A 27,448-nucleotide genomic window follows, 5' to 3' on the forward strand; every position below is an offset into this window, starting at 1 on the left:
CCCCACTCTTTCAAAGGGTACCCCACCACAGGTAGTGGTATAAGGGGGGCCTTTGTTGTGCCACCTGACTTACCACTGGCTTGGCAAGTGACACAGGAGCGACCAAACTCCTTGGTATCTTCATTCATGTGACGCCAGTGAAAGTGTGAGACAAGTCTGTCCCAAGTCTTTGTCTGGCCTAAGTGTCATGCAAGGGGAATCTCATGGGCCAAGGTAAGAAGGAAACCTCTCTGTGACGAGGGGACGACCAGCCTCCTGGTTGCACCAGGCTTGGGGTCTCTTGACTCAGAGTACAGGAGTCCATCATCCCAGTATACCTTGTGGGTACCTGTGGCGTTCCCTGCAACCTCAGCAGCAGCCTGCTGTCTAGGGGTTCAAGAGAAGGGCAGTCTAACTGTGCCTTCCCCAGGTCTTCTCTGGAGGGTCCCCCTGAACCCAGAAACTCAACCTGATCAGGTTCAAGTTCTTTAGGCTCAGTTTCCCTCAGCTCTTTGAGGTCAGCCTCTTTGAAGACTTGATCCTCAACCTGGGGCAAGGGGGAAGGCGAGGCCTTAACCCTACTGCTCTTCTTCTTGGGAGGTGTCTGGTCCATTGTTCCAGGATCCAGCACCTGTTCAGTGGGGCATCTTCTGGCCTGTGACCTAGTCACAGCAAGGACATGTGCTGGCAAGCCTAACATCTCCATGTGAGTCCTCTGCTCCACTTCTGACCATAGTGATGACTCCAAATCATTGCCCAACAAACATTCAACTGGGAGGTCTGAACTAACCACAACTTTCTTTTGGCCACTTACCCCTCCCCAGGAGAAAGCCACAATTGCCATACTATGGTGGATAGTGACATTGCTGGCATTGGTCACTAGGTAGTCTGTACCTAGTATGATCTGTCCAGGGTCCACAAAGTTAGGTGTCACCATTGTGACACTGGCACAAGTGTCCCTATAGGCCTGAGCCATCTTTCCATTTATAAAAGGTGTCTGCCTGTATTTGCCCAAAGTATTGGGACTTGCATCAGGAGATATATCCATATCCCCTGTACAGACAAGGACAGCCTGAGTGAGTGTGCCAACTAAGTTGTCATACCCCTCACATCCCAAGGTTAACCCAACTAATCCCTTGGGAGGTGCACTACCACTGCTGACTGTACTAGGGGGTGCAGGTGCCTTAGGGGCTGCAGTGGTAGGAGTTTTCCCTCCTTTCTTGGTGCACTCACTAAACCAATGAGTTTTACTTTGACAGTATTGGCACCACCTTTTGGACTGGCCTTCTTGAGTCTTCTTTTTCTGCTGTGAAGCCTGACCCCCACCCTCTTTGGTTTGTTGGGGGCCTGTGGAAGACTTCTGCTCATTTTGTTCACCCTTATTATTACCCTTCTGGTCTGCTTTCTTCTGACCACCCTGGTTCTGGCCCTGGTTCTGCTTAACCCTTGTTCTGACCCACCTGTCTGCCTTCTTTCCCAATTCTTGGGGAGAGGTCAGATCTGAGTCAACAAGGTGCTGATGCAACAACTGGTTCTGACAATTGTTTAAAATCTGTTCCCTCATGATCAGATTATACAATCCTTTATAATCAGTAACCTTACTGCCCAGCAACCAGCCCTCCAAAGCCTTAGTGGCACAATCCACAAAGTCAGACCAATCCTGAGACTGAGTTTTCTGGGTATCCCTGAACAACAACCTGTACTACTCAGTGGTTAGGCCAAACCCATCTATCAGTGTATTTTTCAGGACTTGGTAATGGTTAGCATCCTCAGCTCTAGTAGTGAGGAGCTTATCTCTACCTTTGCCTTCAAAGGAGAGCCACAAGACAGCTGCCCACTGACTCTGGGGGACGCACTGGACAGTGCAGGCCCTCTCCAAAGCAGTTATCCATTTGTGGATATCATCCCCTTGTTTAAAGGGGGGCACTATCTTACTCAGGTGTCTAGTGTCTAAACTCCTGTCCTTCTCTCGAGGTAAAATGCTGCCACCAGTGGGGTCTACCCCACTCAATTTCTGCTCTCTAGCAAAGGCAAGTCTCTCTTTGGCCAGGGCAAGTTCTTCCCTTTCAATCCTCAGATTGACTTCCCTCATCTTAGCTTCATGCTCTTCTCTGAGGGGATGTCATCCCTCTGTGAGAAGAGGTCTGAGAGCCATTGGTTCGAATGGATCTGTTAGAACCTCTGGATAGAGACCTAACTCGTCCATTCCCAATGTTAAGCCTGCCTGAGAGTGGGCCTGGGGGTCCCCCAAATCCATTCTCATGCCTGCTTAAGTTGGTCCTGGTGAGTCTACTGACTTCTACCTGACCCTTGTCTGCCTCATCCCCTGACACTTCCTGATCCTCCTCCTCTCCTTCACTAACTGTTCCATTGAGATGGAGGGCAGGGTCCCCAAGGGTTCCCTCTAAGGGGGGCATGTTCCCATCTGGATTAGAAGGGTCTGTGTTAGCAGTCCTTCTGGCATCATAAGTCTCTAAGAGACCAATCAGAAAGGGAATGGTAGGGTTAGAACCCTGTTTTAGCTTCCTGGAGGTACACACTTGTCTCATCTCCTGGAAGCTAAGAGCTGCATATCTTGAGACGACCTGTGGAGGGTCAACTGACACAAGGGGGGCCTCCGAGTTCCCTCCTTTGTCTGACATGCTTTTCTAGTGTGGTGTAAGTGATGCACCTACCTACACTATTTGTTTGCCTACTGATCCCTTGCTAAGAGTTGTAGTCAGGGTGTGCTAGGCCCTGTTGAACTAAAACAGCTGGTTCAGTAGAACTCAGAGTATTCTAAGCTAAGTTATATGTACCTTGGTACTTATGTGATCTTTCAAATGATATTCTTAGGATACGTGTGGTAAAACAGCAAGCTCAAATCCCAACCGCTGCTCACCAATGTGAGAAGTTGGCCTGATATGTAGTTCTCACTATTCTAGTGATCACCGTGTATCATTCCAAACGACCCTTATTGATGATTGGTTGTAAGTCAACCTGTTAGACCAGCTATCCTAGTAGCATGGACAAGAGCAGTCTTTAAGGCTAAACTCTAGAGGGCGTGTTAAGCCAGCTGTTATACCATCACATATACCCCTTGAACATCAAGTGAAAGGACACCACACAAGTTGTTATGAAAATAAAAGTATATTTATTTAGGACACAACAGCCCTGGACTCTTTATGAGGACAGGGCGCTAAGCACAATACAAAGCTCTTAAAGAAATTCTGAAAGTCGCACAATTTACGCAAATGCCAGAGGGGCACGGAAAACCATATACTACAAAAGTGGAATGCGAAATGCTAGCAGGTAAGTAACTAGTCTCAGAGACTTTAGGATCGCTAGGACTGGACTACTGAACCTTCAGATTACGAGCAGGAGGCCTAGGGAGATCGGGTGCAGAGTGTGCACTCTCACGCGGAATGCGGGACAAAGTCTATGGATGCTAGATTTCGTAAAGTTAGTGTTATCGAACGAATCTGACTAGGTAGAGCTGAAACGAAAAAGGATCTGGACACTTAGATAGTTAAGCTATGCTGGAGCACCGAAATGCTCAGGTTACCTAGCCCAGGGGCTGCGGCTGCATAGGGCTGAAAAGACGTCGGGAATCCTCGTTGCAGTCTATGGAGCCTGAAAGAAGAAGTTGCTGTCAGGCGACCAGTGATGAAGTTCGATGTGATCCAAGCCTGGATCGGTGATGGAGGATACCTGTAAGCAGAGGGGACCAAGTTCTGAATCACTAGCCAGTGATTAGATGGGCACCAGGATGGCACCGGATGAAGTCACCTCGACCAGGTGAGTGGGCGACGCTGGGCTCTGCAGTCTCTCGGACCAGGAGGCGTTGTCGGCGACCAGGATGGAGGTGCGAGCTGTCCCACGATGGTATCTGCTGTCGACGTCGCTGGACCCAGGATTGGGGCAACAACTCTTGGCAAATGCAGGCCCACGCGGTGGACTCAAAATGGCGTCTGGAGTGGACCAGGAGGGTCCGGGGTGCTCCTCTGTTGGAAGGGAGCAAGGGCCAGTCTGGAGCAACCAGACCAGCGAGGAAAGTGTTGTCGTCAAGAGGGCCACAAGCCAGCAGGCAAGTGGCCGGACAACACGGTGAGCAGCAAAGATCAGAAGGGCCCCACGCAGATCTCGTGGATGCTGGGGGGCTGGACTTCGGTGCTGGAGCTGCTCAGGGTTAGGGCTTCTCAAACCCCAAAGCACTCACTCGAGGATCCCTCGGCGGTCGTGCTGGATAAGCGTTGTGAAGTTCTGAAGATGGCCGGTCCCTCGAGGTCTCGTCACACCCACGGATCTCAGCTGAGCTGATGATGTAGGTAGAGGTCAGAGGTGCCAGGGAAGCCGTCGTCGCGCTGGTCGATCGGATTCCGGAGGAAGGACGTGCAGCAAACCGCAGTGTTAGTTGGTGCCTGCAGATGCAGGGTGACTACTCCTTAGTCACAAGGGAGAAATCTTGAGAAGAAGTCTTGAGTTCCTTACGTAGAAAGTAGTTTCAGGATTCAAAGATGATCTAATTTGGAAGGGTCCCCGCTCCCACCTTTATACTAAAGAAAGGGGCTGGTACGGGACTAGGTCCTGCCCATGGGCGGGACCAGGAAGGGGAGTGGTTACACCCCTCTCCCATGCCGGACTTTCCCCAGCTCAGGGGCTGGTGTGCCCCTGGAACTGGTTCAAACTGGCAGATGCACAGTGAGCACCGGGGTGCCACTTGCGGTCACCTTCCTTCCTATTCAGCCCTGCCTACCTAGGATACACAAAACCCTGTCTGGGTCGGTGCTAGCACCGCCCCTGACAGGAAACCCTTTGTCCAAGCTCTCCTCGCTGGAAGGACTCCCAGCAGCAGGAGGTCAGACTTGTGTCTGTGGTGGCAGCATCCATTTTGTGATGCTGAGGCTCGAGTTAACTTTAACCGGGGTTCACAGTTACATACATGTCGTTTCCCTCTAGAAGGATGGAATGCTAACCCCGTCGCCAGAATTGGCGAGGGGTTAGTATTCCAATTCGTATGACACCTTACTCAACCTGTTTTGATAAAGCGATACCAAAGATAGCAAATAACCGCGAGGATTATAATGCACTTAAGAGTATATGGTACGCATTATCATAGAACAGCTATTAGGACTTGGTTCCGCAAGCTGCAGACGGGCTCAGCTCATGCCAGAGCACCATCTCACATAATTCCAAGCACTCTGCCTTCAGGATTGTTAAGGCCTGCCATAGTAGTGACTGATAGGAATACATGTGTCCATTTTAGGGTTAGATATAGGTATACTATATCTACAGCAAAGGGTGATTACACCACTTTGCCCCAGCTGTCGTGCAGCCAGTTGTGTCAGATTTAGATGGCCAGCCAGGGGTGGCATAATACATGCTGCCGCCTCTGGTAGGCCCTGGGTACACCTATGCCCCGAGTTACAGGGTCTGATAAGGTGGCCAGTACCAATTGGTAAATGCACCTAAGGTACACGTGTTAATTTAGTGAGAGAACAGCAAGGCTGTGGGTCTGATTAGCAGGCCCACAGCCAGAGAAGTCGTAAACCAGTGAAGCAAAAAGCAAAAATCTGGGGTGATCATAGGATTGCAGACCCTACTCTCCTACAGTAAGAACACCGATTAGGCGAGTATTTGTGGAAAAGATGTAGAGCATATCACGGTTTGATCAAGATTCAACCTCCCTCAACCCCATAAATATACAGAAAGGCTCTGGCTGGCTGAATTGATCGTGTCATGATGGTTTTCAGTCCCTAATCAGGCAGCCCTATATACATTTTCAATATCTTCGGTCTAGGAACTACCAAAAGGCCAGACCAGTTTTAATCCAGGGCGTTACTTTTTTGAATCACTGTATTACTGGCTTGATTTAGGATGTTGGGTAGCCACAAAGGCGAAGGTAAACCGTACTGCCCTCGGTACCAACGTGACTTTTTGAGTACACGTACAGTACTCGGAGAGGTTTTAAGTTGCAAGTTAAGGTTTTGTGTTACTTGTGCTTGATACCCCCTTGATCTGGCAAGTCTTAAGTCAGTTCTGCCGAAAAGAGCACTTTGAATATCCCATACTGTGCCCAGATTCCCATTACCTATCTGTTTCTTTCAGGTCCACAAACTATTGCGGACTGCAAAGATGAATCGATCTGTTGCTAAGACAGTACTGAATGATCGCTCATCCCGAAGTCACAGCGTTTTTCAGCTGAGAATAGAAGGGAAGAATGAGACCCGAGACGTTAAGACTGCATGTGAGTTAACAAACATTTTGTTTTGGGTTCACTTAAGGCAAGTTTTAGGTGAACACGGACTCTTTATGACAAGCCCTGTACTTTAAGGCTGTCACCTCATGTTTAGAGATCCATTATAAGGCTTAAGTTTTGATTTTGCATTTAAGAAGTTCACTGGCATTGAGCACCTGGGCCGTTGGATATTTATTGACTGAAGAGGAATCGATTTGAAGCACAGTGTCCACTTTACATGATAGGCAGCCTCCTGTTGATATTGTGTGCTTCTAACTGAATGACCATTACCATTTTAATCTATTAACTTACGTCTGTGTTGCCTTTTTAACCTCTTGTGCAGCCATTTTGAGTTTAATTGACTTGGCTGGCAGCGAGCGCCTTGACAAGTCTCTGTCGAAGGGAGACCGACTGCGCGAAACCCAGTCTATAAACACCAGCCTGTCCAACCTAGGCCTGGTCATCACCTCCCTCTCCAATAAGGTAATGCTCTTTGATGCTCTCATGGGTGCTACTGAATGATGCTGCAGTTCCGGATCAGTTATGTTTTGTGCCTGTCATGTGAGTTTTATCTTCTTTTCTAGGTTTAAGTTCTTGCCTGCTTACTGCATATTTGGTTCCTGCTTTGTTGTAAAGAGACTTTGTTGACTTCGTGTGGCGATTTAGTGCTTAAAAATGTTTGGTTATTTGCATTTCTTTCTTACATTGTTTGTACGATGTGTTCCTTTCTCACCACATAGGATTCCCACATACCTTACCGCAACAGCAAGCTGACGTATCTGCTGCAGAACAGCCTGGGCGGAAATTCAAAGATGTAAGCAGCATCCAGAATAACTTTAACCAATATGTGAACAAGCTGCTGGCAGCCTAGGTGTGCGGTGCTGAATCTGCTGGGTACTCTTTGGTTGAAGTGTGTGCTCTTATCAATAGAACCATGCATGGCAATATAAATATATATGTTTTAGCGTGCTCAGAATTTTTTGAAAACAGATTTTATTGTTGAAATACACATAGTATGCAAAGCTCTGGCATCCAGAGTCTACTGCCGTCTTCTGCCGTCATTAATCTGCATCATCTTCAGCAATGTGTAATAAGAACATAAGAACCCCCCCATTCGGAATATCAGAAACAATAGGATTAGTCGCCACCCCCCCCCCCCCTTGCGTAGCTGCTCGCCCCACTTAACCATATTACCATAACAGATCGCTAGCCATATGTACCATACACCCACAGTGTTATCTCATAGTCCAACGTATCAGAGGGTTGGGAGGGTGGCCACTTCATGTGGCGGGTCCAATTCCAGCCCCCGGTATTCAGCATGCTCAGAATTTTGAGGAGAAAATGTGTTGTACTAATCTTATTGGAACCTGTCTGGCATGTCTGGGAAGGCCATGCACTGGCTCCAGTCATTCCTGGAGAATCGCTCCTTTAGGGTTGTTGACGGCACTACCTACTCAAGTCTGGCCCTTGGATCAAGGTTGTACCCCAGGGCTCTTCATTGAGCCCTACTCTTTTTAATATTTATATGCAGCCTTTAGCTGATATAGTGCACTCATTCGGCCTTGATATAATAACCTATGCCGATGATACGCAATTAGTCGTATCTATGAATCAGGCAGACTCTCCCTCTTCCAATCTAAGTAACTGTCTGGTAGCGGTGGCTCAGTGGATGGCTACCTCGCATTTAAAATTGAATGGCGAGAAAACTGAGCTCATGGTGTTAGGCAATTCAACCATTCCCAGTCCTCTGTCAGACTGGCCACCGTGTATGGGCCCCACGCCCCAACCAAAGTCCCATATAAAGAGCTTAGGTATTTGGTTGGACTCCAACCTCAGCTTCATGCAGCAAGCTACTACTCTCTCTGCCATATGCTTTGGGCTAATGCGTATGCTGAGAAAGGTGCTGCCTCTTCTCCCCTTTGAAGCTCGCAGAATAATGGTTCAAGCCATTATTTTGTCCTGCTTGGATTATGGGAACTCCTTATACTTAGGCGCCCCCCAATTTACAATCAAAAAGCTACAGGTGACTCAAAACGCCGCAGCCCGCCTCCTACTAGGTCTCAAACGAGAATCAGCTACCATGGCCCTGAGGAAACTGCACTGGCTTCCTGTTAAGGCCAGAGAGTTGTTTAAATCTCTTTGTTTCATGCACAAAGCCATGTGGAAGAATGCCCCCACTATGATCTGCTCCCTGACAAAACCCTATCTTCCTCACAGACCCCTAAGATCCAGTACTGCTTTCCTGGCTACTGTCAACAAAATCAGACGTACCAGATGGGGCGGACGTTCCTTCTCCTGGAATGCCGCAAAGGAATGAAACTCTCTGCCCACTTTCCTTCGCAGTGAGCCTAGCCTTTTAAAATTTCGGAAGGATCTGAAAACCTACCTGTTCATTTAACTTTTTTTTTCCTTTTAGTATGACGGTACTTAGCGCTACGAGGCCTCCGGGTTGTTTGCGCTCTATAAAACCCGATTAATAATAATAATAATAATAGCAGCTTGGCTTGAGCAGTACTCCAGTTTCACAACCTGTCTTGGGAGCCAGGGCATTGTTGCAGATGGTCAGTGTCTTTCAACGATCGGGCATGTAGGTTGGTTGTTTTCGATGTACATGGCCTCATCTCTTTGAGGAGCGAGGGCAGTAGTTTTGAAACTATGGAGCACATCTGACTCCACCTTCCACGATCCGAGTGCGTGGCTGTGGTGAGGACTGAAACCTCAATTACCATGGCTATGTCTCCGCCAGCCATTTGTTGCATGATGTCTTTAAACATGACAGTATTCCTAAAGCTAAGCGCTGCAGGACACCCTACTTGCTCTCTTGTTTTTTTTCTTGCTTTCTTTTGCTGATGTCCATGACTTTTTGAAGGGTAAAACTGAGCATAATTGCTAACTTAGATGCACCTGAATATCAGTCTTAAACTGCATTTCTTAAAGGAAATGCCACCAAGCTGTATTGGGATGTTTTCCCTTGGTCACAGTATTTCCCATTTTACGTGGTAATGAGAAAAATGTGTGATTTTTTAGTGACCAGAGGAAATAATTTCATATAGGTGAAAGTAGGAAGCCTCAACATTCTATTGGGTGTGGAGGTTTACCAGGACTACAACCATGGCTTCAGTGTCCTGCCAGGAACGGTGTCACCAATGTAGGCTGAGTCACTGACCAAAAGACACAAACCTTCCCATGGGCTGTATGATGGAGGCACTCATGACTAAACTACGCTTGCTTCTACAACGCTGCCCTAATCACGAACGCATCTGAACAACGCATGCCTTTACCATGCAATTTTGTGGTAAAGCAATATGTAAGTTTACACCTGAGCTCCCCACTCCAAAAACCATCCCCACCCCCTCAAAACCCAGCCCCACTTACCTCACCGGTTCCTCTACCGATCCTTCTTGTTCCTTGGCCCACCCCTTACAGCATCTAGACCGCATATATGCCTTAACTAAGCATATATGTGGTTGCGCTTGGGGGGGGGAAATGGCACACGTGGCTTAGCCCAGTTGTAAAGGCTGTTTCCCCTTCCCAAAAGGATGGGGAGCTGATGCTCAAATGGCAGTACTGTGAGTGTTCAAGAAACCAACTTTGGGCAGTTTGAGAGTGGCTGGATCAGTGGTAAGTTGCACTCTGTGTCTGATTACCGGCTCCATTTAGATGGATTTAATCACCTGAAAGCGGTGTAGCCGGTCATGGTCGGTGGGAGCCTCTAGATTCACACTGCAGGCACTGTTGTGCGCTGGTCGCAGGGATGTCGAAGCAGAGATAGGCCGGTAAGGCTGAGGCCAAGGTAGTTATCATATTCTGGCATCTGTGGGGGGATTCTTTCTTCTTAGGTCATCACAAGTCTACTTTCTAGGTCGAGAGGAGCCACCTAAATACTAAATTTAGGAGGTGGTTTAGGGGAGTAGCAAGTAGGGCCAATGGGCACCTTACCTGGGCTGTCATCTGCTGCTAGCTGCAGAGGCTGGGGGTCGCATTACAAAGGATTTTGAATCTTCTCTCTTCGAGCACTGGGCTATCTTGGGAAGTTTGACATCCCTGCCCAGGATGTGCATTGTTTCTGGTCCCAGAGCGCAGAGGCTCTCGACCCCAGGGTCCAGAAACCAGTCTGGTGGGGGCTGGCTGCCTAAAGCCAGTCGGAGACCACCCAAGGGCTGCTAGGTTTTCAGGTGTCACCTATGAGGTGCCTCCTGAGTACATGTTTTAAGAAATCTCACATGTGGATTTATTAAAAATAGCTGTTTGGTACCAAACACTCCTGGGTTCAGGGAAGCCATCATGGTGTTGTGGCACTCTAGTAGTCATGTCCCCAACCCATATACTCTGTATGGCCTCCCTGGCACTTACAATATTAAGGAATAGACCCTAATACTGTAGGGGCATATCTGCTCCTGCTGATATGCCCACACTTGGGATATAGTGCACCCTGTCTTCAGGCTGGTAAGGCCTGCTAGAGGGGTGGTTTGCCTATATCTTAGGCAGTGCAAGCTGGCATGGCACAGGCAGGGTGCCATGTTGAGCAGGACATTTTTTCACTTCAAAGGGTCATGCCTGCTGCAAAGGCACTTACATTGTCCTAGTGAGGGGATGCCAGGGGGACCCTCTTATCCCTCCAGGCCCTAGGTACCTAGGGTACCATTTACTAGGGTTTTACAGGGGGCAGAAGTACCTGTTGTCGACATGTTTTCAGGGGAAGAACACAGTTGCTGGGAATCCAGACAGCAGGAACACAGTACACTGTAGTCAAAGTTGCATCAAATGCCAGGCAAACGTGTGCGGGTGGGGGAGGTAATGCAACAGAACCTCATTTTGTCAGATTTTACAAATCAGAGGTGGATTGAGTTGATGTGGGAAGAGCTCTCCCAGCCAGGCTAAGAAGGGGAGCTAAGAGGTAGTGTGAAACTGACTTCTTTTTGCAAAAGGAAGGCATTTTTAGGGAGTTGAGTAAGGTCAGTGATGTGTGGGAGTATAGATTGGTGTTACTTCAGAACCTAATCAAGCCTGCATTGTTGAAACGAAAAATACTCAAACCATTCACATATTCTCAATAAAAAGAGAAATAAGAATATTATAGTCACCTCCCCCCACCCACATGTGGCCTACATTTCCAAGTGGATGAGGCAAGTACACCCCTCCAAAGTCCTACAGGGTCTCTGGGCATCCATGCCGACTCCAATGCTGCTTCCAATGAATCCTAGATGGAGGGCTCAACTCCGTGAGTAGGCAAACCTCCCAAAGATCAAATGACCAGGAAATTACATTCTGGATACGAGGAGAAAGATCGAAATCTTCTCTGTCTCTCTTCTGCCCTGTGTTACGGACAAGAGTAATCTGACACACTTCAACACCTTTAAAGAGACACATCGGAAGTATGGAACCAATAATGGGATAAGCTTCAGCATCGATATTATGGAACAAAACTCAAGGACTTGCCATCATGTAGCTGAGAAGTTTCCCTGCTGAGAGGGGCTTACCTGAGCAGTACTCCACTAACATCCTAGGGATTGATCTGTATGATCCAATTTGTAGAGTTTGGTCTGGAGATGAGCACAATTGTATTACCCCCGGTCGAGGGCTAGCTGGAGCTCACGCTAATTAGGATACCGTAGTTACCTGATGCCTCCCCATAAGTGACAGATGAGAACTGCTTATGAACGCCACCACGGTGTGCTGACATCACTTTCTATTAACTTTATCCTTCTGTGAACCAGATGTGGAGGTGGAGTGTAGAACAAATTATTTGAGACAGTCTGACTTTCTGACTTGGGACCCTTTTGGATGTTAGAGGCGCTTCTGTAGTAGGGGATCTCTGTGTATAGTCCTAATCTAGTGAATAGTCCCGCTCATGAGCGTGGACCTCCAGGCAATCAAAAATAATCTCTTAAGGTGTCTAAAAATGCAGTCCTGCACAGACACTTAAGAGAGAATTTAAAGACCGATGATGCTGCCTATATCCACAGGCTACACTGTCCGTACTTCAACTAGACATTCCACCAAAACCACAAACAGCACAGCTTGCTTAGTTTTCTTCATAGAGAAAAACTTCCCCTTTCACCAACAAAGCCTCTGGAATGATAGAGAGGAAGGGGAGGACAGACAAGCCTCATAGGCTGCCATTATGTGGCTCAAAAAGGGATACTGTGCCTTAAAGAAAACTTTCTAGAACGTTCTCAATATCCCAGAATGCCCAGTAGGTCCCATTTACTTTGTTCTTTTTTCCGGCTCCTGCTAGCAGGACCCTGGAGCATTGAGCTTTCCCTTTTTTGGGTTTATTGTAAGAATTTTGCACTTTTAAAGTGTGTGAATGTTTACACTCGACGTGTTTTGGTGCCCTCTTCCTTTTCTAGTATTCTGAGCACTTTTTTGTCAAAAATGCAAGCATTGTTTGGTAACTGCTCGGAGTGCTTTAGGAAGAAGGCTAAGTCGGACCCACACCCTGTGTGTATCCTATGACTCCCTTCTACTCATCTACCTGAGAAGTGTGAGATTTGCCAGACCTTCTCCTCCAGGACCCTGAGAGACAGAAAGAAGATCAGGCTCCAAGGACTGGAAGAAAGAAGGCTGCAGAGTCAAGGTGGGTCTGGGCATGCTGGCTCTGCTTCCTCTGCCCATGCTAAGGCCTCTGGGGGGCTCCCCAGTGCCAAGAAGGCCAAAAAGCATCTCTGTCAACGTTGATGGCATCGGCGTCGAGAGGCATGACAGCGATCTGCTCCCCGTCTCCCCAGGGCTCTGGGTCGAGGCGACGTTGACGTTTGTCGTCGAGGGGACTGACGAGACCGCCGCCGAAGACATCCTCATCGTTGTCGTCGTCCTCGACGTCGACACTTCGACGTCGTGAGGATTCCAGACGGTGTCGGCGCTCGCCGTCTAGGCGACACCGCCGTTCACCCTCGACGATCACGTCGAAGGAGTTCATCACATTCGACGTCAAGGCGCAGATCATCAGCGTCGAGGCGGCGAAGCCCGGCGTCGAGGCATAGGTCGTCGAGACGACGTTTGTCGGCGTCAAGGAGGAGTTCTTTGACGCCGAAGAGGCGCTCGGCGCCTAAGAGGAAGAGATCATCCTCCAGGAGGTGTTCTGGAGCCAGGAGTCCTTCCAGATCCTCCGGGGCGCGACTGCGATGTCGGTCACCGACAGGGGGCGCGGCCTCTCGATCGCCTACACCAAGGAAGAAGATGAGGGAGTCACCGGGCTCGGTGTACTCTGTGGTGTACTCACCCCCCACGCCGAAGTCACCGACTCCTCCTCCTCCACTGCCTAAGGAGCTGCCGCCGCGCACTCCTTCGACACCTCCTCCTCCTGTTACTCCACATGGACTGCCACGGGCTCCGAGGTTGGTCTCACTGACCCTCCCTACGCCGCCTAAGGGGGCACCTCGGCCGAGGTCCCCGGTCAGGCCACCACCGCAGGCTCCGCCGCAAGCACCCGCGGAACGCCCAAGGCCCAGAAGACCTAGATCTCGCTCCGGACGGAGAGGGAGATCCAGGAGTCGCCGTCGCTCATCGACGAGATCCAGACGACACCGCAGGAGGGGTCGGTATAGGTACAGCACGGATTCGTCCAGCACTGGGAACTATTCGCCGACTCTATCAGAATCCCCTCGGATGAGGGTATCCCCTGTGGACGACGTGGCTCCTTTCAGGAAGTCTTGTTGAGGGGTGCGAGCAAGCTTGGCATCCAACTGACTGTGCCCACGCCTACGACCTCTGCAATATTTGAGACTCTCCACAAGAAGCACCTATCTAGGCCTCTGTTGCCCTTGGTGCCTGGATTAGTGGAACCTGCCATGGAGCTCTTCCTCACTCCAGCGGTGACGAAGGTAGCCCCCTTCAGGCTGCAAAAGAAATACAAGGCTCCTGATGCGGACCTGGCTTTCCTCCGAGTGGATCCAGTTCCGGATTCCGTAATTGTGACGGTGGCGAGGAAGCAACACGCCACCACCCCGTCCTCAAATTTGCCTCCGGACAATGAGTCGCTGGTTGGACTCAGCGGGCAGGAAGGTATGCAGGACGGCAGCTACCTCCATGAAGGCTGCCAGTGCATCTGCGCTGTTGGGGCGCTATGATCGGGCGCTGTGGGAGTCTCTCCAACAGTTCGCCGACCTCCCACAGGAGAAGGAGGATTTTATGGAAATCCTGAATGAGGGATTGCTGGTGTCGAACCAGCTGATCTGCGCAGCTGCAGACTCGTCGCTCCTGGCTGCCCACGGGTACTGCCATGGAGTTGATCAGAGGCGCCACGCTTGGCTCAGATTGACATCACTGAAGTCTAGCAGAGGGTGGCCAACCTACCCTTCTCGGGCGAGACCCTATTCGGGAAACACGCTGACGATGAGATGGCCCGCATGAAGGCGGAGGCTGAGACTCTGACGGCTGTGGGCTTGGAGAAGCCCAAGGACCAGAAGAACTACCGCCTGTTCCAGAGACTGTACGGGACGCAGGGCAGAGGGCGAGGTCAACAGTCTGAACAGCAACAGAAGCAGCAGCCGTTCCAGAGGAAGCCCTTCCAGAAACGTCAGAGGGGCAGGGGTGGTCAGCAGTCTGCCACCGCGTCCAAAGGCCCGGCCGGGTCTAGGCCCAGAGCGATTACATCCCGTCATCCGTTACCCACTCCGGTGGGGGGGGGGGAAGCGTTCAATATTTTCTGGCAGAGTGGAGAAAAATTACTCGGGACAAGTGGGTGCTGAATATTGTTTGCAATGGCTACGGTCTTCGGTTCACAGCCCGCCTCCAGCAATTCCACCGGACAAGAACGAGTTCAGGCCTATTATGGATTTGCGGCAAGCAAACAAGTGGATTCGCAGAGAAAAATTTTGCATGCTGTCTTTGCACCAGATTTACCCTCAACTGCAAAGGAGAGTGGCTGTGCGCGATAGACCTACAGGATGCATAGACCTACAGGATGCATACTTCCATGTGCCAATTGCACAGAAACACCTGCGATTCCAAGTCGGCGCCAATCACTATCAATACACAGTGTTACCGTTCGGGCTGAAGTCTGCGCCCAGGACCTTTTCCAAATGCATGCCAGTGGTAGCGGCACACCTGAGAAAGAACAAGGTGTTTGTCTACCCGTACCTGGACGATTGGTTGATCAAGGCATCCTCCTTCTCGGAAGCTCAAGCGCACTTCCAGAAGACGTCCGTTCTCTTGAACAAGCTGGGGTTGCACATCAACATGTTCAAGTCTATCCTGACTCCGGTCCAATGCCTACAGTACTTGGGAACCTCCATCAATACGCTGTCAGCAAGCGTGTCTCCTTCGGAGGAAAGACGTTTATCACTCCTTCGGAAGGCTCAGGCTCTTATGACGGCTCCATCTACGACAGTGAGGACGGTGTCTTCTCTACTGGGGTCGATGGCCTCTTGTATCTTCCTCGCGTGCGGTTACACATGAGACTGCTGAAGGAGTGCCTGGAGGATCAGTGGGACCCAGAGGAGAGGAAACTGGGATGACAAGATACGACTGTTTCTGCATGCTCTACAGTCTCTGAAATGGTGGTGTTCAGCGGAGAATCTCCTCAAGGGGGTTTCCCTTCCACAAGGACATTCCCACTCAGACTATTGTGACGGATGCTTCTCTCCGCGGCTGGGGTGCGCACTCCGGGGACTTACAGATCCAGGGAACGTGGTCCTAGACTGAGTCCACGTATCACATCAATTTTCTGGAACTCAGAGCTGTTCACTTGGTGCTGAAGGCCTTTCATCCGTCCTTCCAGACCAACTCTCTGCTTGTACAGACGGACAATACGACCACTAAGTATTACCTCAACAAGCAGGGGGGCTCGAAATCACGCACCCTGTTGCAGGAGGCGCAGGCGATCTGGCACTGGCTTCTTGCCAGAGGACTGACGATAACGGCTACTCCTCTACCAGGTGTGCAGAATGTTCAGGCGGACGCACTGAGCAGACTGATCCAGGAAAACCACGAATGGGTCATAAACGACGAAGTGCTCGGAGAATTCTTCGCCAGGTGGGGCACTCCAGACATGGATCTGTTCGCCACCGCCGAAAACAGCAAATGCCGAGACTTCGCATCCAGGTACTACCAGCAGGGAACGCTGGGGAATGCGTTATGGATCAACTGGTCGAACAGCTTTCTGTACGCTTTTCCACCCATTCCCCTGATTCCGGCGGTGCTCATCAAGCTGTCCCGGTCCAGGGTGGGGATGATCCTGATTGCCCTGGAATGGCCCAAGCAGTGGTGGTTCACGGATGCTTCACCGGTCTCTCCTTCCTCACATACGGCTGCCGTGCCGGCAGCACCTCCTCACGAAGTTCGGGGGGGCAGATGGTGCACCCCAATCTCTCGTCTTTGAGTTTGGCGGCATGGCTCCTGAGATAGTGCAATATGGCCATTTGAATCTCCCTGAAGATTGTATGGACATACTGAAGGAAGCAAAGAGACCTTCCACTAGGACTTCCTATGCGTACAAGTGGAAGAGATTTTGCATCTGGTGCAAGTCCAAGAACTATGATCCAACGACATGTAAGGAAGATGTCATCCTTCCGTACCTTTTACATTTGGCGCAGTCTGGCCTTAATTTTCATTCCATTTAAGGTTCATCTCGCTGCGCTGACTGCCTACAGGAAATGCCCTTCACAGACTTCCTTCTTCCAGATCCCTGTGATCAAGGATTTTTTGGAAGGCTTGAAGAAAGTATTCCCTCCTGTCCGGCTTCCTTCGCCTTCATGGGAATTGAATGAGGTGCTGTCCAGATTGATGAAGGAGCCTTTTGAACCTATTCATAAGGCTCCGTTGCAGCACCTGTCCTGGAAGGCGGCGTTCCTCGTGGCCTTCACATCGGCCCGTAGGGTGAGTGAAATTCAGGCGTTGTGTTGAAAAGAACCTTATACTGTATTTCATGCTGCTAAGGTTGTTATGCATACTCACCCTAAATTTCTTCCAAAGGTTATCTCTGATTTCCATGTTAACCAGACCATAACTTTACCTATGTTTTTTCAGAATCCTTCGTCTCCAGCAGAAAGGTCTCTGCATTCCCTGGATGTTAGGAGAGTGTTAACATTTTATCTGGATAAAACCAAAGATATTCGTAGGTCAGACCAATTGTTTATCAACTATGGATCAGTCGGGACCGGTCTTGCTACCTCAAAACAGTCCATCTCTAGGTGGATTGTGTCCTGTATACAATTGTGTTACCAGAAAGCTAATAAGACCTTAGGGGGCAAACCTAAGGCTCATTCCACCAGGGGCAAAGCTGCTACGACTGCTTTGCTACGTAATGTTCCAATTGCAGAAATCTGCAAGGTGGCCACTTGGAAGTCGGTCCATACCTTTGCTAAGCATTACTGCCTGGACACTGACGCCAGGGCAGACGCTCAGGTTGGGCAGGCTTCGCTGCGGAATTTGTTCGCACAGTAGTGGCGTTATGTATTTATTCTCCACCGCCGCTTTTGTGTGGGGGTGGGCTTGCCATTCTATTCACTAGATTATGACTATACACAGAGAACCCCTACTACAGAAGGAGTAGTTTCTTTTCTGTAACTCCAGTTCTGTAGTAGGGGTATCTCTGTTATAATCATAAGCGCCCACCCTCCTCCCCGGTGGAGAAAGATATTCATGTAAGGAATGCTATAGGTCTGGCGTGTTACGCCTTCAAAAAGAACTGAAAGTAAAAGGGACCTGCTGTGCATTCTGGGATACTGAGAGAGTTCTGGAAGGTTCTCTTAAAGGCATAGTATCCTGTTCTGAGCCACATAATGGCAGCCTATGGGGCTTGTCTGTCCACTACTTTCTCTGTAATTCCAGAGGCTTTTCTGGTAGGGGAAGGATTTTCTCTGTGGAAAACACTGGATAGGCTGTGCTGTCTGTGGGTTTTTGGTGGAATTTCTAGTTGAAGTACTGGACAGTGTAGCCTGTGGATATAGGCTGCATTATCTGTCTTTAAATTCTCTCCTAAGTGTCTGTGCAGGTCTGCAATTTTTGACGACTTTAGAGATTATTTTTGATTGCTCCGGGGTCCACGCACATGGGCGGGACTATTCACTAGATTATGACTATAACAGAGATACCCCTACTACAGAACTGGAGTTACAGGACAGAAACTACTCCATCTGTGGTATAGTGCACCTTGCCTTAGGGCTGTGTACTTATGCCACAGGCAGTGTTTGTAGGCATGCTACATACGGATGTGTGCCATGTCGAATCTTACATTTTGTCTGCACCACAACACAGTTTGCAATGGCAGTGTATATGTGTTAGGTGAGGGGTCTCTGAGATTGGTGCATTACATGCTGCAAGCCTTAAAGACACTCTGGTCACAAGGACCTTGGTACCAGTGGTACCTTTTACAAGGGACTTGTATGTAAGGCAGAGGTGTGCCGATTGTGGAAACAAGGGTACAGTTTGGGGGTAATAACACAGACACTAGGATCCTGATTGGCAGAGACCCAGTGCACATTCTGTCAAAGTGCATCAGAAATCAGGCACAAAGTGGGGGGATAACCATGCACAAAGGGGCAATTTCCTACACTGGGTCAACAAGGATGGGAGGAGGGTAGCACGTTAAGCATATGGTGGTGGTGATGCCCAATGTTGGCATTGTATTAGAAAGGAGTGCTAGTGTCTTAAAAAGATAGTGGGCTTTCCAATCAGGGTGAACTCTGCCATCACAATTTGGGAGTTAAAACCCGTAGAATGGGTAGATGTTAATTCCAGAGTTTAGAGATAATTAATTCAGATAATCCTAGTGATCACGTTGGTAATGAGAGCAATGGTTGAGGCGTACTTGAAATATTTAGTGTCCGATTCTAGGAGACCATGACGTTTGAGACATTTTCTACACTACTTCACAGGGATATTCATGGTGGTGTGCATATTAGTTCTACAGCACATGGCAGGCGATGCGCAGGAAGTCCTATACCCCTCTAGGTTAGGAATATTGAGACTATTTGAATATGGTTGGGAGGGAAATGGGACTGGAGAATGATCTTGTACGTCACCACTGTTTTATGTGTAATATGAGTATTTAACCATAGATAGATTTCTGCTAGAGTCTAATGACCCTATTGCTTACATAACTGCATGCCTTGGAGGGGTGTCTTGTTTGTTTGGATGCACAAGTGTTCTGGTGGAGGAGTATTGCCTTGGCGTTCTTCTTTTAATTCTGTGTGTCTGATGCAGCTTAACGGTCACGTTTACCTACTTTTAGTGTATTATCTTGATTCTATTATTCTGATATGCCTGGAAGATGTTCATAGAGCAGTTAAACTGATTTACTAAAGCACCATAGCCAGATCCAAGGGAGATTGATATACCAAGTTATTCAATTAACATGTCGCCCTCCACCCATTATAGGCAATAGTGTAAACTAAAAGTGTTGCATTAACCGATAAGTGTGAGCTGACTACGAATAAAGTGTTTATCCGGTATTTCTGTCACTGGTATTGAAGGTCTTCAGCAAGAAACCATCCTGTAGCAGACAGTAGTTTTCTGAACTAGAGGTGGTTGTGTTCTCATACTGGGGCCCTGGATATCCAGAGATCGGACTCCATTCTGTGGCTCGGTGACTAATATCTGTCTGTTGAGCTACCTGGTTCAGGGGTTGTCGGGGAGCTGATCAATAAGGGACTCTGCCATTTGTTCCGGAAGCCTTTGTGGATGGTACAGATTTAAACAGGCTATTTGTGTGATTGATTTTTGATGGCTCATTCAACCAATGCTGTGCAGTAAGACATTCACATATGGCTCTGACTGTCTGCTTTTTCCTTTTGTCTAGGTTGATGTTTGTTAATGTGTCTCCACTGGAAGAGAACTTCTCAGAGTCCCTCAACTCTCTTCGGTTTGCAAGTAAAGTAAGTACATTCTGTCATAAGACTGGTCTAGAGACGAGGTGTGAGTGCTAATAATTTTGTTGTTGCCCAGCAGCGGGCTCTTTTCTGTGACGTCAAATGTCTGTATCACTCGCTCATCTAACTGGTACCTTGTCTTCCAGGTCAATGAATGCGTGATTGGAACCGCCCAAGCAAACCGGAAGCTTAAAGATGCTGTTTAACTGGCCACATTTTAGTTTTGTAAAGTAATTGTAAATATGTATGTAAAATAGACCCTTTGTAACTTTATACCTTTCCTCATTTTGTGTATATTTATGTTTATCAATAAATCTTTTTAGCAGTATAATTTTTTTATGTTGGTGAATAGAGATGTAACCTGAATTAACTGTTAAAAACTAAGTTATAGGTCTGACTCCAATGTATAAAACAATTGACATTTGCCAGTTATCATTCGCTTTGCAAACCATAACTTAAACCTTCCTCCTACATTATGTATGACTTTACACATGACAACATTGAAATCCTCGTGCGGGATAGAAGCCATGACAGTACGACAGTAGGACTTCAGCAGTGACGTTGCGGATGATCACACCAATAAACTACATAAGCAATTCCATGTATACCTGCTTTGGACACCCACTGCCTCAGCATTGCCTCCATTTGAGAGTTCGTATTCTTGTGCATAGTCCTTACTGCATATCTGAGCGAGTGGCCGTGTGCATAAACCTGGGCCTGCTCCTCCTTCTACCTCGCTGTGAAGTCCTGGAACAGCCTCCCCCCATCAACCGCTCCAGATGCAACTGGGCACAGACAAGATTCCAGTATAACACAAATCATGCAGAAGCTGGAATGTCTATGGAGAGTAAACGCAGTGCATGCTAGGGCTGGCAGAGCCAAGATGATGTAATTGTGGGAGGGAGGTGAGAGACAAGAAATAAAGGATGGATGTAACACATCACCCTTATTAATAATAAACACAATTACAAAAATGTAATTTCACTTATTAAAATCATTAAACCTTTTTGGCTTTAGTCTCATTCGATCAGATATCTTGACTCTTGAAGCAATTGTTCATTTCATCACATGCCCTAATATCAAAGTGATTTATTATTCTAGAGTTGTTGGTTTTAATAGTATCACTATTAGGATATTTGGCTATTTTTTAACATTCCAAACTTTACCATCTTGAGTTATTACGCTATTACTGAACACTTTTTTGATTTGAATAGGTTTTCCAAATTAATTTGCACCTTTATTCATAATAACAGGCCTAAGAAGTCTAACCCAGTCACCTACTCGTAGATTGTGCATTTTGGTTTTCCATCTATCATTGTACCATCTAATTGTTTTGCTCTGCTTAAATGTAACTCTTTTTGCAGTATCATGTACACATCCTTATCAATACATTTGGACGGACAGTTGTTTCTAAACCACCAAGGACATACACAAGACGCAGGATCTGTTCCTTTAAGTAACTTGAAAGGACTGATTTCTGTTGGAGATCGAGGTGTAATGCAACTTTAATGAATCAGTAACAAAAGTCTTTAGAACTCTATTAAAGCGTTCCACTTGCCCATTTTCGTGTGGTTCATATAATGATGTGCATTTGTGTTTGATACTACACTCCTTGAGAACTTTCTATTTCCTCAGAAATTAGTTGTACACCATTGTCCATGACTAGAATAGAAGGACATCCTTCGCGCGCAGACTTTTTTTTTTTTTTAAACCTACTGCACTTCTGGCGCTTGAAACAAATTTAACCTCTGGCCATTTAGTCTTTCATGACCAATGCATAACGAGAACCTTCAGGTAAATTATTAAAGGGACCCGATCTGTCAAAAGCCACTTTTTGCCACAGTGCTTCAGGCCACTGCATAACTTTCGATGGTGGAACATGTAGTTTTAGCATTTTTTTCACTCAACACACTCATGACATTCCCTGACTATCCGATCTATGAATTTATCCATTCCTGGCCACCAAAAGAAACTTCTAACCAATCGCTTCAGGAATGACATACCGGAATGTGTTTTGTGGGCTAAATTAAGTATGTCTTGCATGCCTCTTGGAGGGACACATTTCCCTGATTTGACCAATAAAGATCCTTCAAACTCTAGTTCTTCTGAAACATTAAAGAATGGTAACAAATCTGATCTTACCATGTTCTTTTTGGGCCAGCTGTCTAAAACATATCTTTTTAACTCTCACCATCTGTCATCTAGTTGTTCACAATCATTCCACTTGGTCTTCTGAAATTTCCTGGAATTAGTCAGAAACAATATCGCTAATAGTAACTACAAAATCAGATTCTTTGATGGCTTTTACTTATTCGTAATTACAGGGCAACTGAGAAAGAAAGTCTGCAGTTACATTTTTTGTACCAGGTACATATTCTGTATTAAAATTATATTCCGGCAATTTAGACGCCAACCTTGCAATTCTGACCGTGGAATTCCAACCTCCACCCGTGGATAATATATTGACTAACAGCTTATGGTCAGTTCTAAGAGTAAACTTGCTGCCACACACATACAATCGGTAGTGTTCAGTTGCCCATACACACGCCAGAAGTTCTCTTTCTATTACAGCATATTTCCGCTCACATTCATTTAATGTGCGTGGGGCAAAAGCAACGTTCCATTAGTTTTTTCCTTCTTTTTTGTGACAGAACTCCCCCTAAACCATAAAGGCTAGCATCCACTGTAATGATTCTTTTTTATACGAAAGGTTTTAATGTGGGTGCATTCACAATATCTTTTTTTTTTTAGCATAGTCAATAAGTCTTTATTTTGACACAAGTCATAAAAGACATCACAGTAAAACAACACACAATAAAAATCCAACATTTCATACTTGTTACATCCTAAATCCCTAATGGCAAGGGAAAATTCATAAAATAATCTGTTCAATCAGTGCTTTATACAGGGTGTTCCAAACACAATCATTAAAATAATAAATATACTATATCCTAAAAAAAAATTTAAAAACCATTTTTAAATTTGTTACATAGTTAACAACTTATACTTTCTACTATAAAGCCAGGTTGAAACACTCCAGTCTACATTAGTTTCAATTTATCTCTACGTATGGTCCACATCCATTTTAGAAACTTTGCAAGTGCAATAACCATGCTGTCAGTACAATCTGTTTTTAAGATCCTACTTGCCACTATGGATACCTTTCTGTATACAAATTGGTCTAATCCATTTGTGACGCGGGGCTTTGTATACTGGGCATATAAACAAAACATGAGCTAGGGTTTCAGATTGGGCTATACAGAAAGGACACTGATGGTGATCTTTGTTAGTTGACCACTTACTAGTGAATGTGTTGATAGGAAGAGTTCCTACCTTGTATTGATGGAAAAGTTTCCTATCATTGGGGATGGTGATAAGGTCCTAATATCGCTCATATACAGGGATATGTTTTTGTTCCAAAAAAGCCCTGGTAAGTGATGCGTCAGTATGTTTCTGAAATTCCCTTTGGGTTATATTAGCCCAATACAGCTCTTTATACCTTCAAAAGCTTCCTGTCGTTCTTTTGTCCATTCATATTTTACATTGTCTCAATAACTCTCTAAGAGTTTCCATTTTGATTGCAAATCCTTCCACAAATTTACTATAGTATTCACACATCCCAGCAAATGATAGTAGTTGTTCCTTTTTTGCAGATGACCGGGAATTAATTATAGCATCTACATTAGTTTTCTTTGGAACTACTCCGTCTCCAGACAAATAGTGTCCCAGGTACTCAACCAAACTTTTGAACAACTTGCATTCATGTGCCTTTTAAAGTAAGGCCATGGTTCTCTAATCTCTTACACACTTCATCTAAGTGTATCAGATGCTCAGATTCATTCCTTGAAAAAAATCAAAATATCATCCTGGAAGCGTTTTACATATTCATCAACATCCCTGAACATGTGGAACATTACTCTTTGAAACACTGATGCGGCTGACTCCAAACCAAATGGCATCCTTGTATATTGGTACAAACCAAATGGTGTGATAAAAGCTGTATATTTCTTTGACTCCTCCATAAGTTCTATCTGATGGTATGCTGATCGTAAATCAAGCGTGGAAAAGATCTGGGCACCCTCAAACATAGAAACAACTTAATTGATATTAGGTAGCGGGTCACAGTCAACTACAATGTTTAAATTTAAAGATCTCAAGTCCACACAAACTCCATTTTTGATCAGGTTTACGGACAAGAACAATCGGTGAAACCCATTCTGAAGTAATAACAACCCTGATGATGTCCATGTGTGGACGAAACGCGTCGGCTGTTTATTATGTATATTGACTTATGAAACGATGAAGATGTGCTACTGATTGATCGCCATCATCTCTGTTGAACACTATCAAATAAAAGAAAATTTTTGGGAATTCACATCTGTGAACCTTTTGATTTCTTGTTGAATTGAGTCGCTCCCTCAATTTCTTTGGAATATACTGAAGACACAATGGCCTTAATAACACCTTCATCAGATAATTCTTTTAACATTTCTTAGAGATCTTCACTAATATTAATTGGAACTCCTTTTATTATTTGTTTTACCGGAACAACATTTTCTTTCACCACAATTCTATGAGAAAAATTCTTCAGTTTCCCCAATTTATTGCAAAGTACATTGTCAAATTTACTAATTAGTTTTTCTTCTCTATAATCCAATTTGTTTTCTGTATTGACCACAGCAATATTGTTAAACAATGTATCATCACATAATGACGCAGGTTTGCTTGACCTTGGCTTTAGTGTCAAACCCAATTTATATTGGTCGCGCCATCCTAAAACATTGACCCCCTTTAAAGTAATGTATAGTTCTGTAGTAGGGGATCTCTGTGTGTAGTCCTAATCTGTGAATAGTCCCGCCCATGTGTGTGGACCCCTGAGCAATTGAAATAGTCTCTTAAGTTGTCCTCTTCTGCAGTCCTGCATAGACACTTAAGAGAAAATCAAAGACAAATAATGCAGCCTGAAATTAACAGTGCTACACTGGGCAGCATTTCATCCTGAAGTGAAAAGGGTAGCCAAACAATATTGAAATTTACACATTTTGCTAAGTTTCACACATAGATAAACTCCCCTACACAAAAATCCTTTTTCATGATAGAGAGGAAGGGTTGGACAGACAAGCCCTATAGGCTGTCATTATGTGTCTGGAAAAGGGATACCGTGCCTTTAAGGAACCCTCTAGAGAATTTCGGTATACCCTGATGCACAGCCAAAGGCAAGTTACTTTCAGTTCTCTTTGAAGGTGAATAAACCAGGCCTGTAGCATTCAGGATATCATAGTTTCATTCACCAGGGAGGAGAGTGGGTCGCTTATGACTAGAACAGATACCCCTACTACAGAACTGGAGTTACAGGTCAGAAACTACTCCTTCTGTAGTAGGGGATCTCTGTGTATAATCCTAATCTGTGAATAGAATGGCAAGCCCATCCCAAACAAACCAACCCAGCTGTGGAAGAAACTGACAAAACTACTACTGTGCAAATACATTTCTTAGCGAAGCCTGCCCAACCTGAGCATCTGCTCTGGCATCAGAATCCTGGCAGTAGTCTTTAGCAAAGGTATGGACCGACTTCCAAGTGGCAGCCCTACAGATGTCTGCAATGGGAACATTACGTAGCAAAGCCGCTGTAGCCGCGTTGCCCCTGGTCGAGTGAGCCTTAGGCTTACCCCCTAGAGTCTTGTTGATACTATTCACAGATTATGACTATAACCGAGATACCCCTACTACAGAACTGGAGTTACAGGTAAGAAACTACTCCTTTACCAACGGCACAACTACTTTTGAAATGTAATTGTACTTGAAAGAAACCCTCAATGTCCATCTTTGTTCCATCAAAACTCTCTGCAATTATCAGTTGGTTGTAACTTGTCATTGTATCTTGTGACCTAATTTTTCATAGACATACTGCTGTGATTATTGTCCAAGGAGAGCCAGAATCTGCCATCAGCATGAGTTTTTCTCCCAAAATTTGAAATTCTCAATTAGGAGATTGCAATATTTTGTCTGGTACACCATCCATAATAGATACCACAAATCCTTTGTTTATCTCTGATGTTTGATCACAAGATTGTACACTATCATTACTGTTTACCACATAGGACACTAAAATGTCCTACTCTGCCACAATTTTTGCATTCCATATTTCTGTAGTAGAGGATCTCTGTGTATAGTCCTAATCTAGTGAATAGTCCCGCTCATGAGCGTGGACCCCGGAGCAATCAAAAATCTCTTCATTTGCCAAAAAATGCAGAACTGCAAAGATGCTTAAAGGAGAATTTAAAGACCGATAAAGCAGCCTATATTCACCGGCTACACTATCCAGTACTTCAACTAGATATTCCACCAAAAATCCACACAAACAGCACAGCCTGCCCAGTTTCCTCCATAGAGAAACTTGCCTCTACCAGCAAAAGCCTCTGGAATGATCGAGAGGAAGGTATGGACAGACCAGACCCATAGGCTGCCATTATGTGGCTTAAACAGGATACTGTGCCTTTAAGAGAACTTTCCAGAACATCTCCCAGAATGCACAGCAGGTCCCTTTTACTTTCAGTTCTTTTTTCCGGCTCCTGCTAACAGGACCCTGGAGCATTGAGCTCTCCCTTTTTCAAGGGTTGATTGGAATTTTGTGCACTTTTGGTTTTAAGTGTTTTCAGTTTGTGTACTTGGTGTTTTTCTTCACTTCTGTGTATTTGTTCATGCTTTTTAGGGCTCTAAAATGCCTGCTCTCTTCGACAAGTGCCCAGAATGTGGAAGGAAGAAGTCCAAGTCGGATCCACACGACGTCTGCATACTCTGTCTCCCTGCTGCACATGCCCCTGAAGAATGTGACATCTGCCAGAACTTTTCAGCAAGGACCCTGAGGGAAAGGCTGAAAATCAGGCTTCAAGGCCTAGAGGAGAGACGACTGCAGGCTGCAGGTGGGTCTGGGCAGGCTGGGAAGGCTCCCTCTGCCGAGGCCTCTGTGGGGCTCCCCAGAGGCAGGAAGCCCAGCAAAAGGTCCCGGTCTCCGTCGGCGTCGATTGCATCGACGACGTCGAGAGGGATGACGACGGTGTGTTCCCCATCTCCCGGGGGCTCCTGGTTGAGACGGTGTGAAGGATCGACGTCGAAGGGCCTGGGTAGGCCGCCGTCGAGATCACCATCGACTGATTCTTAGTCGTCGTCAGCGTTGAGCCATCGACGTCGAAGAAGGAGCGACAGGCGTCGGCGCTCGCCGTCGAAGCGAAACCGCCGGTCGGCGTCGAGGGGATCCTTGACGTCGAGGACCTCGAGAGCGGTTGGCGTCGAAGGAGTCGACGCTCATCGTCGAGGACTGAACGTTCGACGTCGCGGAGGTGGCGTTTGGCGTCGAGGAAGAAGTGCTCGACGTCACGGAGGCGCGGTCGACGCCGGAGTCACGGAGACGACATTCGACGCCGGAGAAGCGACGCTC

General features: G+C 46.7%; 1 protein-coding gene across 2 annotated transcripts in view; it reads left to right on the forward strand.

Moving 5' to 3' along the window:
- The window catches only part of KIFC1 (kinesin family member C1), a 105,145-nt gene extending 84,129 nt beyond the window's left edge, over nt 1-21,016 (forward strand). For both annotated transcript variants that reach the window (XM_086920606.1, XM_086920605.1), the window contains exons 13-17: nt 6,067-6,205; nt 6,540-6,679; nt 6,937-7,010; nt 19,941-20,016; nt 20,157-21,016. In XM_086920606.1, coding sequence (XP_086776732.1) covers nt 6,067-6,205; nt 6,540-6,679; nt 6,937-7,010; nt 19,941-20,016; nt 20,157-20,216 — 489 coding nt within the window. In that variant the 3' untranslated portion in view covers nt 20,217-21,016. The remainder of the gene's footprint in view (nt 1-6,066; nt 6,206-6,539; nt 6,680-6,936; nt 7,011-19,940; nt 20,017-20,156) is intronic.
- Nucleotides 21,017-27,448: the final 6,432 nt, after the last annotated feature.

Source organism: Lissotriton vulgaris, chromosome 5, assembly GCF_964263255.1.
Source record: "Lissotriton vulgaris chromosome 5, aLisVul1.2, whole genome shotgun sequence".
Lineage (NCBI taxonomy): Eukaryota > Metazoa > Chordata > Amphibia > Caudata > Salamandridae > Lissotriton > Lissotriton vulgaris.